At 39.4% G+C, this 15,292-nt stretch overlaps 2 protein-coding genes across 6 annotated transcripts; both read right to left on the reverse strand.

The window, feature by feature from the left end:
* Window positions 1-212: 212 nt before the first annotated feature.
* On the reverse strand, window positions 213-4,370 carry LOC144082171 (CCR4-NOT transcription complex subunit 7). Of its 4 annotated transcripts, none has more exons than XM_077609095.1 (7): window positions 4,142-4,370; window positions 3,514-3,637; window positions 3,216-3,409; window positions 2,855-3,016; window positions 2,010-2,181; window positions 1,814-1,924; window positions 213-1,479 (listed from the first exon to the last, which is right to left on the reverse strand). In XM_077609095.1, exons 2-7 carry the CDS (start codon window positions 3,628-3,630, stop codon window positions 1,348-1,350), a joined length of 888 nt encoding a protein of 295 aa, XP_077465221.1. In that variant the 5' UTR covers window positions 3,631-3,637; window positions 4,142-4,370; the 3' UTR covers window positions 213-1,347. The 4 variants fall into 4 exon arrangements, with proteins under 4 accessions (XP_077465221.1, XP_077465220.1, XP_077465218.1 ...); XM_077609094.1 differs by lacking the exon at window positions 4,142-4,370 and adding an exon at window positions 3,791-4,132 and having other exon boundaries at window positions 2,010-2,154; XM_077609092.1 differs by lacking the exon at window positions 4,142-4,370 and adding an exon at window positions 3,791-4,132.
* Window positions 4,371-4,791: 421 nt separating this feature from the next.
* Window positions 4,792-13,039, reverse strand: LOC144082815 (phosphatidylinositol-3-phosphate phosphatase MTMR7-like). Of its 2 annotated transcripts, none has more exons than XM_077610247.1 (14): window positions 12,853-13,039; window positions 12,455-12,577; window positions 12,199-12,361; window positions 11,196-11,353; window positions 10,980-11,108; window positions 10,232-10,366; window positions 9,366-9,498; window positions 8,394-8,503; window positions 7,686-7,811; window positions 7,062-7,111; window positions 6,798-6,998; window positions 6,571-6,705; window positions 6,334-6,460; window positions 4,792-6,261 (listed from the first exon to the last, which is right to left on the reverse strand). In XM_077610247.1, exons 1-14 carry the CDS (start codon window positions 12,874-12,876, stop codon window positions 5,935-5,937), a joined length of 1,941 nt encoding a protein of 646 aa, XP_077466373.1. In that variant the 5' UTR covers window positions 12,877-13,039; the 3' UTR covers window positions 4,792-5,934. The 2 variants fall into 2 exon arrangements, with proteins under 2 accessions (XP_077466373.1, XP_077466372.1); XM_077610246.1 differs by having other exon boundaries at window positions 8,394-8,524.
* Window positions 13,040-15,292: the final 2,253 nt, after the last annotated feature.

A 15,292-nucleotide genomic window follows, 5' to 3' on the forward strand; every position in this document is an offset into this window, starting at 1 on the left:
TGCACCTGTATGTCCACACTCTAATCATAAGAATGTAACCTTGTTTTATTCCTTTAAGCCCCACTGTGACAGCGATATTTTTCTATTCTTCTATCTGTCTATATGGTGTGTAGACATGGCATCCTTTTGTGCAATCTTTACAAGTCTTTTTTTTAATTAAAAAAGTGATTTTCATCCTGTTTCAATCTGCAAATCAGAGAAATGTTCAGACATTGATTCCAAGTTGTAACTTTTCATTATAAACAATTTGAGATTTTGTTTGCAAAACAATGTTTTGTATCAGATTGCATACTCGTGTTCCGAACACAGCCTGATTGGCGCAGGAAAGCCACACAAACAGAAAAACATCCAAAAGAACTCCAAAATATTAAATTGTAACAATATGTTTTTTTCAATGAGTAAAATTTGTTACTTTCTTTTTATTACAACACTAAAACTCCACAAAAGCAACTTCAAGTAAAATAAAATGAATACGTACTCTCAACAGTGTTTTAGCAGGATTACCACTGCATGTACTTCAGGTGAGTTTTCTTAACATTTCAATTCAGAAATCAGCGTGACACCACGTGGGCATACAGTACATGTGCAATCATTTGCTACAGTAAACGAAAGACAGGATGTGCACACAAACTCCAATCCAAGCCTTAAGATTTCTCAGATATACGCATAATGATGGATTAAAGACTTCCCATTGTAGTGTTTGGATAGAAAAAAAGCTAACAAGCAAAGAGAGCAGAGGATTGCAAAGAAAATGTTATTTGTGTGCAATTTTGCACACCCACTAAGAGTTCCCTTTCTCGTTTTGAGGCAATATTGGCAAAGTGTGGTATCTTAGCGTACAACTGTGCATCTTTTCGGATAACTGGCACAACAACTTAAAATGTTTAAAAGTTATTCTTAAGGCTGTGGTTGGCAAAATGTTAGAACATTAAGTGAACGATGCTGGTTCACAACAAAATGGGAAAGTAAAGAAAGCAACAAGACATTTGAAACATTCCATATAAAATCAAGTGAGAACTTTAAAGTGCAAAAAAAAAAAATCTACTGAATATTTTAGTAAAACTAAAATCCCATTTTTTCAAGCATGTTAAATTACACTGAACCATCCAGATGCCTGCACTGCTTTGCAGGGGTGAAAGATGAAACTCACACCATTTGGACTGTCGTGTTGGTGAGGCCAACTGTGGAACTTTTTCACTATTAGCAATTATAACAATTGCCTAAGACAAACAGAACCCAGGAAAAACAGCTGGCTGAATGAAGCAACTACTCCATTCTTATGATCCGGTTGTCCGAGCTTGACCTCTTGGCCCGCCCTGCCCATCGTAGAGTGGCGAGAGTGTCATGTCAAGACTGCTGCTTATTAGCTTCTTCTTCATAAGCGTTCCCTGTTCCGTTCTGGACGTAGGCGGATCCGGAGCCAAGCCCGTACAGGTGGCCACAATACTTTGCGTCATCGATATGATCCTCAAAGAACATCTGGTGGAAGAACACACACTGAGCATAGACATCTACAAACAACTGCACTTTGCATGTACCATATTAAGTCCGACTTTACGATGCCTTAGTGCGAAACTGCACATTTTAAACATTTTGGGCACCTTGTTGAGTAACGGGATGATTTCATTTATCAAAAGCTGTGTCTGAATAATGGACTTTATTTGCAATGCATTATTTTGTGTTTGCCTTGACTACTATTGTTGGCGGTGAATTTATAGCCTATTAAAAGACCCAAGCTTACTGCATCAATCAATAAAAACATTTAAACTCTGCAAAAGGGTGATAGAGTCCTTGTTTTTCCGCAGAGACCTACCTCCCTCATCTTGAAGAAAGCCATGCCTGTGAGCAAAGAGTCAGAGCCCGCTTGATGCTGCGGTCCGATCCTCTCGAGCTCTAGTTGTTCAGCAACTTCCTGTAGTCCACCCTAAACACATAAATTGCCTGTCAATCATGTCACCAGCTAAATGTCAAGCCCATGAATGATGAAAGTATTTGAGAATGCTGCTTACCTTGAGAATTTTGCAGCTCTTCATAAGATACTTGACATCGTAAATGACTGGAAAGTACAAGCGGATTAGCTCAAAGAAATCAATCTCTTCCTCAGGCAGCTTGGTGTTGGAGAGAACCTTGATCAGGTATCCAAAGTCATACCCACTGCAAAACAGCCACACATTATGTGGGCTAGACAAAAAAAAATAGTATGTGGCCTCAACGCATAGCCTTCATCCAGACCAAATGAAAATGGCAAAGAATATTAGTTTGCGGAGGAATTCGGCAAACAGTGTTCACAAAAACAGTGGTAATAGAGGTGTATACGTTGTATAAATCGGTTAAGTGATGGTTCATAAATATGTAACTTGTCTGGAATTAAGAAGAGTAAATGTAGAGTAGCGTAAGAAACTGGAGGCAAATTAGAGTGCTCTTCCCGGTCGTAACCACCGGGGGCACTATAAATTCTGCTTTAACTTTTATAGTTAGTGATGTGAAAAATCGCAGCACAGCCATAGGACATTTATCCACGCTGACCCACTGTCCTGCTCAGGGTAGAACTATTCTTGTAAATGCTCAATCTACTGCTCCTTATAATTCTACAAAAAATACAATTAAGTCAAATGTGAGTCTAGCTGACTTGTTAACTAGTCCAGAGTGGACCCTATCTCATGGTCAAGTGTCAATGAGGCTAGACTCCAACTCCCCCTGCACCTCATGAGGGAAAGCATTAGGGGAAATGAATGGATGAAGGACAGTTAGTCATATACCATTTCCTAATAAAGCCTGTAAATATAGGTCTTATAGATATTTTTAAGGCAGCTTGAATAAAAATGACAATACTCACAAAGATGTGGCGAGATACCTGTGAAATGACAGCCACTTGATCCCATCACAGAGTACCAATCCTGATGTCATCAACAGCTCTGCAAAGTACAATGACTCTATGCCTTCTTCCTCGAGCTTCTTGAATTGAATCCCAGCAGTTGTCAGTAGTTCAATTGAGTCCTGTGCATACATATCCTCTCTAAATGGGAGATGGAAGAAATATAGTTTTCACTGATGATTCAATGTTGGTTTTTGAAACACATTTGACACATACTACAAAATCACTCTGGCATTAATACCTCCATGCCAGTTTGCGTGATACAATTCGTGTGGTAAGTTTTGATGAAATTCACGATAAACAACATGCCAAAGTTAGAGCGACAGGAAAGTCATCTTACGTTAGGTTAAACTTAAAATTAAATTGCCATGTCGATGTTCCTGGAGGATATTCTCCTTGCTCATTCATAAAGGTGAGGCCCAACTGGATTATCTTCAGCAAATCCACATTGCAGCGCATTAACTGGTACTGATAATCAGCATTGCTTCGGAATTCTCCGATTGGTCTTGCTACTACACCTGGAAACTCTGTGTCCTGCGGAGGACAAACTTGTTACCTAAAAGGGAGACCGCCATGCCTAAATTGCATTCTTTCAGAGAACCATACAAGCAATAACAGGACCTCAATGGATCACTCACCATGGCGATATAATTGTATTTTCGAATGACATGTCTGATTCTCTTCAGCTCCTCCTCCAGATTGTTTGCCCAAACCTCACATATTCTTTGGCTGTGATCCACAGTAGCAGCGGGCATAGTGCCACTACAACATGCAAACAGAGAATTGTTTAAAAAAAATTAAAAAAAAAAAAAAAGCGCCTCATTATGGTTTCTTGACTAGACATGCTGTTAAGTAACATGAGATGACAAGGAAATTGATGCATAGATGTCGACAAAGTAATTGTCACGCACTCACTGTGAAAAATAGATTATCCTCTGACTATTAATAGTCACGATTAGGTTATTTGTGTTCGTGTCAACCTGCATAGCGAAATTCACAAGTTAAGCAAACAGTGTGGAGTGAGTGCAGCTGTCTCTGTATAGAAGCTGCTCGTAACATTAGCTCGAAGCAGCACTTTGGGCTAACTAGCGGCTAGCTACTTTCACACTAAGCATTGGCAGTATTTCATTCCCACGCCTGTTTCTTGTTCACCGAATAAACAAGAGTGTGTGTTGACGTGAGACGTGAAGTTAGGGCCGGAGGCACACACTATCACTCACGCATACTCGGGTGCCACTTCAACTCACTGAAGCTACGTGAACTTACCCTTCCCCAAACCGCGCGCTTGTGTGTGTTTCAAGCGTGTATACTATCTCAAACTCTTAAATTCACTTTAGTTATTATGCCGCGGTTGTCCCTCTAACTTTTTAATAGTCTACAATTCGGCATTAGATTGATGTCAACCTGCCGTTGCCATCATAGCTAACCTACGGCGTGACGTAATCACGTAGCCCATTGCGCAGCGTGCCTACGTCATTCACGTGCAGTTCTCTGAGAATAGCCCCTTCCTACTACACCGTTGTCACACATTGTAAAATACTACAAGTTATCATTCAGCGCTCACATTAAGTAGGAAAATGAACACTTCATATTGCAAAATAAGTTTAAATTGGTTGTAACTCATTTCCATTTTTTTAGCACTCCTGTGATTCCATAGTAAACATCTTACCTAAAACAATCACAATAAAGTACAAGCCTACTATTTGGCATTTTACCAATATGACATATTGTAAAAAAAATAAAAATAAAAATTAAAAAAACTCTCTTTTCATCATGCAACATTGACAAGCATAAGTTTTTTCCTAAGCTTATGAGGTTTCTAACTGCCACCAGCAAGATATTTTTTGACATATCGCAAGGATAAATGCAATTGTATTAGTGTAATTGTTATTGAATTTGCGACGCAAAGACGTAGCAAAAGTAATAATATGGAGTTTATTGGGACAGTGGAGAGAACAGTGTTACCTTATTTTACTTCACATAAAATGACAACATTATAATACAAACAATGCAGGCTTTCATTCCGCATGAATAAATAAGTGCATTGTCAAAATAATATTAACACTCTAATACTTATTCACTGTTTATAATAAATTACATTTAACATCAACAATATTTAATAATTACAAAATACAAAAATATTTTTGCAAGGTGATTTGTTCATTGACAGAACTGTACTATACAGTACAGTAATTACATCAGTCATTTACTGTGGCACTGGAATGTTCATTCATTCATTTTCTGAACAGGTTATCCTCACAAAGGTCACAGGGGGTGCTGGAGCCTATCCCAGCTAACCATTGGCAGGGAACACCCTGAATCAGTGACGGGCCAATTGCAGGGCACAAGGAGACGAACAACCATTCACACTCACACGCATACTTAGAGGCAATTTAGAGTGTTCAACAAAGCCTACCCTACTTGTTTTTTGGGATGTGGGAGGAGACCTGAGTACCCGGAGAAAACCCACACAAGCCCGGGGAGAGCATTAAAACTCCACACAGTGAGGATACACCTGGGATCAAACCCTCAACCCCAGAACTGTGAGGCGGACACGCTAACCCCTCAACCACTGGGCCTAGTTAAGTGAAGTGCTACCTGTTCATAGTAGTGGATCATCTTTTATTTTGTTATTTCATGTATTTTTATGTGTTCATATTACTACGAAAAATATTGATGCATTCACATCCGAAAGACCACTTGTATGTAATCCTCTTCAACACAAAATGATGTGTTGAGTGGATCACTAGGGGTACAATCATGTTTTTGGAGTGGATAATGGAACCATAAAGGACCCCCAGAGGCACAGAGTGTACTTCACTATGTTATACTCTGTCTACACAATACTTTAAATTGACCTCAAATCATTACAGACAAGAAGCAATTAAACTCTTCATCATTTGGAAGTATTCCGTGCTTAATTACAGCAAACAGATTTATGAACCAACAGGGAAACATTCAAAACACGTCATGCAAAAAAATAAATATGGGTAGTGCTTGTTGAATTGCCATGTGGGTCTGTGTGTCAGGTGGTAGATGCTACAACTATATACATTTGTTTAGGCAGTATCGTCAGAGTCTTGATCTCTGGTGCTCTCCTCACTAAAAGGTGAACGGGAGCTGAGGTCCACTATCCCAGACTCCCGATCACTGTCATTGGAGTGACTGAAGTTGTATGTTTTGTTGAAGTCTTGGGGCGAGAAGGTCAGGCTGCTGCATGGCGGCTTTAGTTGACAAGGGCTGCTGGTAAGGAAATCGGATGTGTAGTCTTGAGGGGTGTTTGCCAGCTCAAGATCATTACCAAGAATCCAGGCAGTGGGGCTTTTATCAAAAGTAGCTTTCGGGCTAGAATTCCACGCCTGCTTCTCCTCCAGTTTAGAAATTCTCTATCAATTTTGAGAGATAATTGCATCTTTAGTGTTGAAATTGTAATACAAATAAAATGTTGACATGTTCACCTGTTTATGAGAGGCAAGCAGCTCCTCCAACTGTTCTGTTTCTTCTTGAATGGCATGGAGATAATCCTCTACAGACTGACGAGGATGCATCCCACGGTCAAAGCGGTTATACAATCCCCTCCAAAATCTGTACACAAAAACTAAAACTTTAGGATGACCATGTCTGTGAAGTACTACATTTGTATTATTTCTTATGTGAAACTACTAAATGAATGTTTGCTCTATGTCTTTACATACTTGAACCAACAGGGAGTGGTAGATGGCTGAAGGAGTCCTTGTGTCTGCCTGTGGTTTGCTCTGTACAAGGGGTTGGTGTAATCTGCCCGGTTTGACCAAAGATAATGCCAAAGGGAATGGGTCCTCTCAGGCAGTCTACATGATGTCGAATTCAATTTTAGCCAGAAGATCAAAATCGGTAAAGAAGAAGTGTTGAAATTTGTACCCTATTTTAACGATATTCTTACCTGAGTTCTCTCCTTTCCCGATGGTTGTTGCCAATAAAGTTGCCATACTGGCAAGAGTAGATGTGGCTATGAATCGTAATCAGAAACCTTTCATTGAATTCGAATGCGCAGGGAAACTGCTCCATCAGTTGCCACACACACTCTAAGAACTGATCGATCACAGGGGACTCTTCTTTAGGGTCTCCAACTAGGTGGCTGGATCTGGAGAGAAAGTAGGGAGCTTTACGCAACTTGTATGTCACGGAACCAATAACTTAATCATACCTGTGAGAAAACTTGTGACCGAATGACACCCATTCTTTCTCGATGAGAACCTAGGTGCAAAAAGAGATGTCAGTCGTGTTAGAAATTTTCAACAGAGAATAATTTTTGGTCATGTATGCTATGTACCTTCACACGTATTATAGAAAAACAGACTTTAAAGAAATATTATCATGGCTAAAGTATTGAAACACGTGTGTGTGTGTGTGCTTTCTGGGTTAGCCCTTAAAATATTTTTAAAAATTAGGTGGTTGTTGAATTCTTCGATTTTTTTGCATGCAGGTTTGGAAGAACAATATTGGACATACCAGACTAACTCATCCTCTTAGTTTGATTTTAATGATATTTGGGCATTTATGCATTTCAGAAAAATTACTTGCTTCAAATAGAAGGTGTTTGTTCCCGAGGAACTGATCTTAACTAGAAAAACAGTCAAAACTCTTCCCTTTTTAGTTTTTGGGAAAGCAATGGCAACTTGGACAACTTTAGCATGGATCTTTCTGTGAACATGGTCATACTGTATTTTACTCTAACCAGTCTGAAACATTTGAAGTACAAAGGGCCAGATAAATATTACCATCTTACTTCAAAGTTAGCATTTCTCTGAATCCTAAAGTGAATCTGTACCATTAGTCCTTTGATGGTCCGATAGTATGGATCCAATAGCACGCAGGCTACAGAGCAAACTTGAGCAGTACGGTCCCAACCATCTGAACAGTGAACAAGGACGCTGACACCCTCCACTGCAATTGCCTGCATGTATACACAGACACATAGGATGTGTCATGGTAAACATAGTTCGTTAGTGGGTATGCTCCAGAGTTAGTGTGTGAGTTAAAAGAGAAGGAGAAGATCTGGAGTGATTTAGTAGATCAGGTGGTTCACAACATTCCTAGAAATGAGAGAGTAGTGATTGGGGGAGACCTCAATGGGCATGTTGGTGAAGGAAATACAGGAGATGGAAAAAATTATGGGCAAGTTTGGCATTCACGATAAGAACCTAGAAGGACGGATGGTGGTGGATTTTAGTAAAACGATGAAAATTACTATAGTTAACACCTATTTCCAGAAGAAAGTAGAACATATGGTGAATTATAAGAGTGGAGGGAGGAGCACACAGGTAGACGGATCATCTTAAAGGAGTTTGGTGACTGTAGGGTCACTGTAGGAGCGAGAGTAAGCCGAAAGTGTAGTAGTAATCTGGGTCAGTATATTTAACTACACAATATTTGTAGTAATGCATTTTCTATCAACTTAGAAAGTAAGTACAGCAGATGCAAGCCAATATTGAAAGTAGTAGTGAAGAACGCAGCAGGGATAAATCTCTAAACTGACCTTGGCGATGAAGACACCCGCATCTAAAACAGCTTTGATGTGTTTCAGCCAGCCTGAGCTCTCCAGGCCATCCAGGAACTCAGACATAGAGGGGGAACGCAGCTCACACACTGCATTCACAACACAGCTGTCTCAGTGGCAGGAAACACACAGAATACTAGACTTTATTAAACAACACATCTATATTTGTTTTTACTCAAAAGACATTTCTTCGTCAACTGATGTTTTTTTGTACTTTTGATTGTTGACGTCTCGAAACTGAGACACAACTTTAGATGCTCATCTTCACTGGTAATATGAAGTTGTGCAGATTTGTATGTCTTTGGGTCAATGAAAAGGAGCAGGTGAACAGGTTCATTTTTAGTTTACTCTGATAATTTAATGTAGTAGAGCAAGGCTACCACCTAAATGAAACATTTAAGCTGATGCAGCTAGGCGGGGGTCCTAATAATTCTATTTAAGGCTGCAATCAGGCTCACCAGTAGTCTCTGGAGCAAAGAGGCTTTGTCTCAACATTTTACTGAACTGCCAGAAGGCAAAGAGTTATGACCAGTGGAAAGCAGAACAACTTATCAGCTCCAAAATCATATCATTCTCACGCCCTCCGTTTTGGTTTGGGGATATGTCGAAGATTGTGCACTCTACGAAACCAAAATAGCTCAAACATAAAACCCAGATGGATTCAAAGTCTTCCGGGGCTCACCATGTCGCAATAACCAGAATTCTTCCTGTGGGGTCAATTGAGGCCTGATTGGAGCACAGTGCCATCTCGTTGAGTGAATTTGAAAGCCGTAGGGCTTAACATTGCTGTACTCATGTGAGAATAATGACAGAGTTCAAAATATGATATCAAATATCATACATTTTTCCATAAACAGCGAAGTGATGAAAGCATTTAAGACAGTGATGGATGCACCACCATGGAAACACTCAAAAAAAGAAATGGTCTGTGAGAATTAGTGATTAAAGTACCTTCCAGCATTTTTTGTTGGCTGCTCCTCATCACATGAATGTTCTCAATTGCAACAAACCGGAATTTAATGTCGGAGTAGTTGTCCTCATTTTCATAGCCTTTTCCCGCTGCTCGATTTGCAAGGGCATTTAACTGGAAATGCATTTAGATGGCTGTTAGAATATCAGTTTATAACTTTTTTTGGCATTTTTTTTAAAGGCCTCTTAATCACCTGTGCTCAAACAGCAGCCTTATTGAAAATTTCAATATTATTATAGGTTCTGGTGATGATGTCTACAGGTGATTGTTTTATTTATTTTATATTGGACAACAACATTTGGTTTGAAGGCACATTTATACAAATAAAGATTTCTGTAGGTTTCATTATTACTTTTCCTAGTGTAAGGAGGGAGTTGCACAACAGAACAACAAAATACTTTAAAAAATCACATTTTATAGTCTCTTTTCTTATAAAATAAGGTAACATAGTTACTTTCATAATTGAATAACCAGGAAAGTAATTTATTTACTTATTCACAGAAGTTTAACATTTCAAATTTGAAAGAAAAAATGTGTGTTATTGTGATAATTATCGACTGATATTTTTTTTTTTATCGTGATAACAATTTTTGTCATATCACCCAGGCCTACTGTTGAAGATAAGCAGTTCAGAAAATGAATAAACAGTTTTTTGTTTCATATCAAGTATTGATGTATAATAGTGCAGCGTTCCTAGGGTAAAGCCAAGATTTTCTCCAAGTGTTTCATCTCTGCCAACACCCAGCTGCAAAAATGCTGTTCAGAAAACAAAGCCCAACTGAACACACACAACAATACTGCAGGAGTTATATTATTACAGTGCATTCTTTTCATCCATGGGCCTCACCTTGGGTCTAGTGTCCACCACATACATGAAGTCACTGCGGGGATTGGACCTCAGTATGCCCTCTAGCATCTGCTCATCCTCCATGCAACGAGCGCTGAAGCCTGAAAGAGGTTGGCTGCTACGACAGATGGCCGCCTTGGAGGAGGTGAAAGGAAACTTCACATGTGGATCTTATTTTTCTCATTAATCAATTACATTAAGTGTATCTGGCCAACTATTACTAACATTACTTTAAATGGACATTTTCAGGGGCAAATACACAACATATAAAACACTGACATGCATATAAAAAGCTATCATCTTCTCATATCTCCATTTATTAGCCACAGGGGACGAGCATCGGAATTATTATTCAGTTCTCCCTCCAGGGTGATTAACAAACGTGACCACTGTATGTTTTGTGCTCCACATACTGGACACTCAACCCTGGGAAGTTGACCTCACACTCATAAAGCACTCCCTACTGTTGTGTTAAGGATGAAGAGAATGATTTATGAAAATTAAGGGTGATGAATACAAATGGGGCTGAGATGTTTCCTCTGATTCACCCAGAAGAATATTTAAATACTTGTTTAAGTAACAAATATTTAACAGTTTTTTTTCTATTGAAAAAAAAAGGCTTTTGCCCTGACACACAACTGTAAAGACAATGCTTGATTTATAAATTCAGTTAGCTTCCAAAGAAAAATAAAATCCTATGAGGAAATCATAAGCAAATAAAAATTAAAAATAAACACAACCAACTTACATGATTTTCTTTGGAGTAGTATGAAAGAGCAGGAAATCTTCCTCTGCTCCTGAATTTGGAGCTTCCTGTGATGACTAACGGAGTTGTTGACGTGGGTACAAAGAGTTCAGCAGGGTAAGTGTCACTCACCTAGAAAAATAAACACGACTAAGTTATTGCAATGTTCACTTTAGTATTTAAGTTTGTGCGTTTGGTTACAAATCCCAGTGGCCTGACCTTGTAATGCCGGTTTACCAAGGAGAGCTTCCACAGGGAGTTTGGGATTCCCATTCTGCTATACTCAGACCTGAGATCCAAGAAATCCCATTCCTGCCGTCTCTCCTTTTCATCAAAGTCTGGTTTATAGGAAAAGCAATACAGCTCCTCATATCGCTCTAGAGAATGATTCAATGAGGACACGTGTCAGTTTAACACATAGCATATCAGGTTTAGAATAAAAAAATCAATCTTTTTTATACTTTGCCATCATTATTCTGGAAAGAAAAATCCATTGCATTTTTTTGTGTATAATTTATATGCTGGCTTATTTAGAAAGCATAAAACCCAAATATAGCCGGGTATTAGTTAACTTTATAAAGCCTTTTAACTTGGTGTATTTTATATATTCATCAACCAATTTTTATACAACTATTTCTCATGCAGGTTCTGGGAGAGATGAAGACTATCTCAAGATGTGTTTTGCAGATTCCAATCCAATAGCGATCCAGTGCCAATCCCCATAAATTTTAGACCAGTAAAAATAATGCAAAGTATAATTTCATCTATTCATTCATCTTCTGACCCGCTTTATCATTAAGAAGGTAGCAGGGGTGCTGGAACTTATCCCTGCTAACAACAGGAAGGAGGGCAGGCACACCAATCGCAGGCAAATAATGATCTAACGTTTTAATGAAAACTTGTGTTCTTGGTAACTCCACAAGAAATCTCAGAAATATCAGATCTGATATTGGGACCAAATACAATACTGTCCGATACTCCCAAAATAGCCATATTGGACGGCAATATTGAGCATTGGATTGGGACGTCCCTTATGGGAAGGAGAATAAACATCAATCCGTCCACTTCTGAAATTGCTTCACCTTCACTATTGGAGGAGATATGGAAGCTATCAGAGAGGTCTTTAGGTGAGACACTGTGTAAACTGTGGTCTGGTAATTCATAGCCACTTTTCATGTTTGGTGGTGGCTATAAACTGCAAGACATGAAGATAGCGATTCACCTGGCTCGGAGAGTCTCTGCAGTGAAACGTAAACATCATGACAGTCCCGATCTTGAGGAATGACAAAATGAAGAACCTGGAAGTTTTTGCAGTGTATTACCAAAGGGCATCCCAATGGTATTGCAGCTTGTTTTGCCACACTGTAAACCAAACTGTGAAGCACCTGAAAAGACAGAAAGTGCATACCAGAGGTTTATTCATGGGAATTTTTCATGTATTGTTGCAAAAAAATATATTCTGTCCAGCTCCTTCTTACCCATGTTTCATTGCGCATACCACCTTCACTCTCAACAAAGATTGTGTGGGTGGCCGTCAAATACAGGGTGCCCAATCTGCTCTTTTTGGTGAACACTCTGTCCAGCAGCCTAACCTTCTCCACCTGGTGGAGGCAGAAGAATCAAAAGCACCAATATTCAGCACCAATGACGTCACTTTAGATCACTTCTGACACAGCAGTGGACTGACATGAATTGATAGAGGATACGCCCCCCCATCCCGCCCACCAAGCTGGTTGTCTACGTGGCCCTCGCTATTTAACACGATGCCTGTATGTCATTTTCCGATGGATAAAAATCTTGCAGAAATGGTGATGTTTTCACGAGTGAGTGAGGTTTGCGCTGCGGAAATGATGAAAACATTCAGATTGGTGATTACCTTTGGAAGTCGGATGTGCTCCATTGGTTGGTATGAAGCAAACCACAAGCACAGATAAAAATAAATCAATACTGACGATAGACAAAAGTCAAAGGTGGGGTTCGATCCAGGTAAAGACGGAGACAGTTAATACAAACACAGCCATGATGATGTGCCAGGGACACCCTCTCAGTTACGTTGCACTGCTGGGTCCTAAAGCCCTAAGCAAGTTCTGCAGGTAAAAGATAGAATATAATATACTAGTTTGTCACCCCCTTCCAGTCAATATGTTTTAGACGTATTTGAACGTCAGTGGCAGAGCGGCAGCCAATGAGTTATATTATATATTCAGCAGTAAATCGAACTCTTTTTCCCCTTTTCTCCTCTTTTTTTTAACCTACAGTGTTGTTTTAGGCATCACTTTTGCATGTTCTCCCCAGGATTGTGTGGGTTTTCTCCAGGTACTCTGGATTTCTCTCACATCCCAAAGACATGCATGATAGGCTAGTTGAACATTCTAAATTGGGCCTCGATATGAGAGCGTGAATGTTGTGCTTTATCTACTTGTGCCCTGCAATGTACTACATGTATATATTAGTTTTGGAACATATGTTTTATGACTGATATATGTTACATCACCTGTAAATTTAGGACTTATTGAGTCATGTATAAAATGTCAAAGGCTGTCGGAGTATCTTTATCTCGGCAGTGTAGCGTAAGAGCCTAAAACAAATATTTAATTATCCTAGGGTTGTAATGTCATAAAACCCCTTTGAGCCAGTTATTTAATGCTTAGGTTGTAATCCTGGACAAACATGACCTACATATGATTGTCCAATTTTGACTTCATTTGCAGAATGGTTACTGTTAATGTTTTGTTGTTTGTTAATGTGTAAGAGCTTGTATTATCTATTAATATTGTCATATGTAATCCCCCCCCAAAAACAAAGTACTTACACAGTATAAATCAGCAAATGGCCCTTTTTAACGTCTTAAACTTGCTCACAAGATCAGTCAACTGCCCTGAGAGTGAATTGACACATAATCTTCAAGGGGGCATTTTCTGTAACTGGAAAGTAGAGTGCCAAGGTCCTTGTCTTGTAGCCACCCTCACAGCTACCGTAATTGAGTCGTACTTTTTCTTGGACTTCACCTGTTTGCACAAAGGAAATCGCTCTCAGCAGTTCACTGAGGTCAACATATGGAACAACGAATGCACAGATTAGTCCTCATCCTGCTTAATAAAAAGAGAATTACGTTAAGTAAGCACAGGTAATGGCTGCAGGCTCCTGCGCTGATATTAAAAAGTCATACATGAAACCTTTGTAATGTTGACCTCAATTCAAAAAAGCATGGGGTGAAGTTTTTTATTTATTTTTTATTCTTAATTTATACTTCAGCACTGATCAATCTGAAAACTCTTGACCATTTGCATGGTCTTAAGATACTGTATTCACTTCTGTCTTTGAAATTGTCCATATACTTTTATCTGCCTCATTTTTATATATGAAGGTGATACCTGCCATCCGTGTTAAAGTTCACTCGAGCATTCCCTGGTGACAACAGTGGTTAATTGGAACAGTCTGGCGTCTACAAGGCAAACATCACTCACTCTGTTGACCATACCCACTTTTTTGAGACAGGTCACGCAGCCATCGGTGGGCAAATGAATTCAATTGGCTTCACAATTAGTGTGAGTCAACAATGAGTCGGGAGAACAGGGGGTTGCTTTCTAACATTCCCTGGTAACAGGATCTCAAATGTGGTTTATGTAGTAGCTACAACACTGTTTTTCCTTTATCTTTAAATTTTCTTTTGTCTGTTTGTATGCATACAATAGATTCGTCTGTCTATCTGTTCATCCATCAACACAGTGAACAGTCTTTTATTTTTGTCATTCCTTTTAGTTTGGAATGCGCATGGTTTCTTTGCAGGACAGCTGTCACCTTCCCACTGATGTTTGAAGCTGGTTTGAACTGGTTTTCGCAGAAATATTTCCTGCTATCAGATGCAAGCGGCACAGTGGCCAATTGGTTAGCACGTCCGCCTCACAGTTCTGAGATCAAAGGTTGAATCTCCTTCCTCTGGAGGACGCATGGGTATTCTCTGGATACTCAGTACTCCGGTTTCCTCCCATATCCCAAAAACATGCATGATAAGCCGCTGGTTGAACACTTTTGATGTATGTCCCAGTGTGACAGGATGTCCTCTACCCACAGTTGGCTGGGATAGGCTCCAGCACCCTTGCATCCAATGTGAGGATAAGAAAATAAATGAATGAATGAATGAATAATACCAATCGCTCCACAACAGCTGTATTGAGAGATGGTGGTAAGATTTTCCTTTTCCTCAAGAGTTACGTGCATCTGAAGTTACCAAGATTTCTTTTCCCTGATATAACCCCGGTGAGCAAAAGTCAGTCAGAATATCGATTCATATCTACGTGTCCAATAGCTCAGAC

Source organism: Stigmatopora argus, chromosome 9, assembly GCF_051989625.1.
Source record: "Stigmatopora argus isolate UIUO_Sarg chromosome 9, RoL_Sarg_1.0, whole genome shotgun sequence".
Classification (NCBI taxonomy): domain Eukaryota; kingdom Metazoa; phylum Chordata; class Actinopteri; order Syngnathiformes; family Syngnathidae; genus Stigmatopora; species Stigmatopora argus.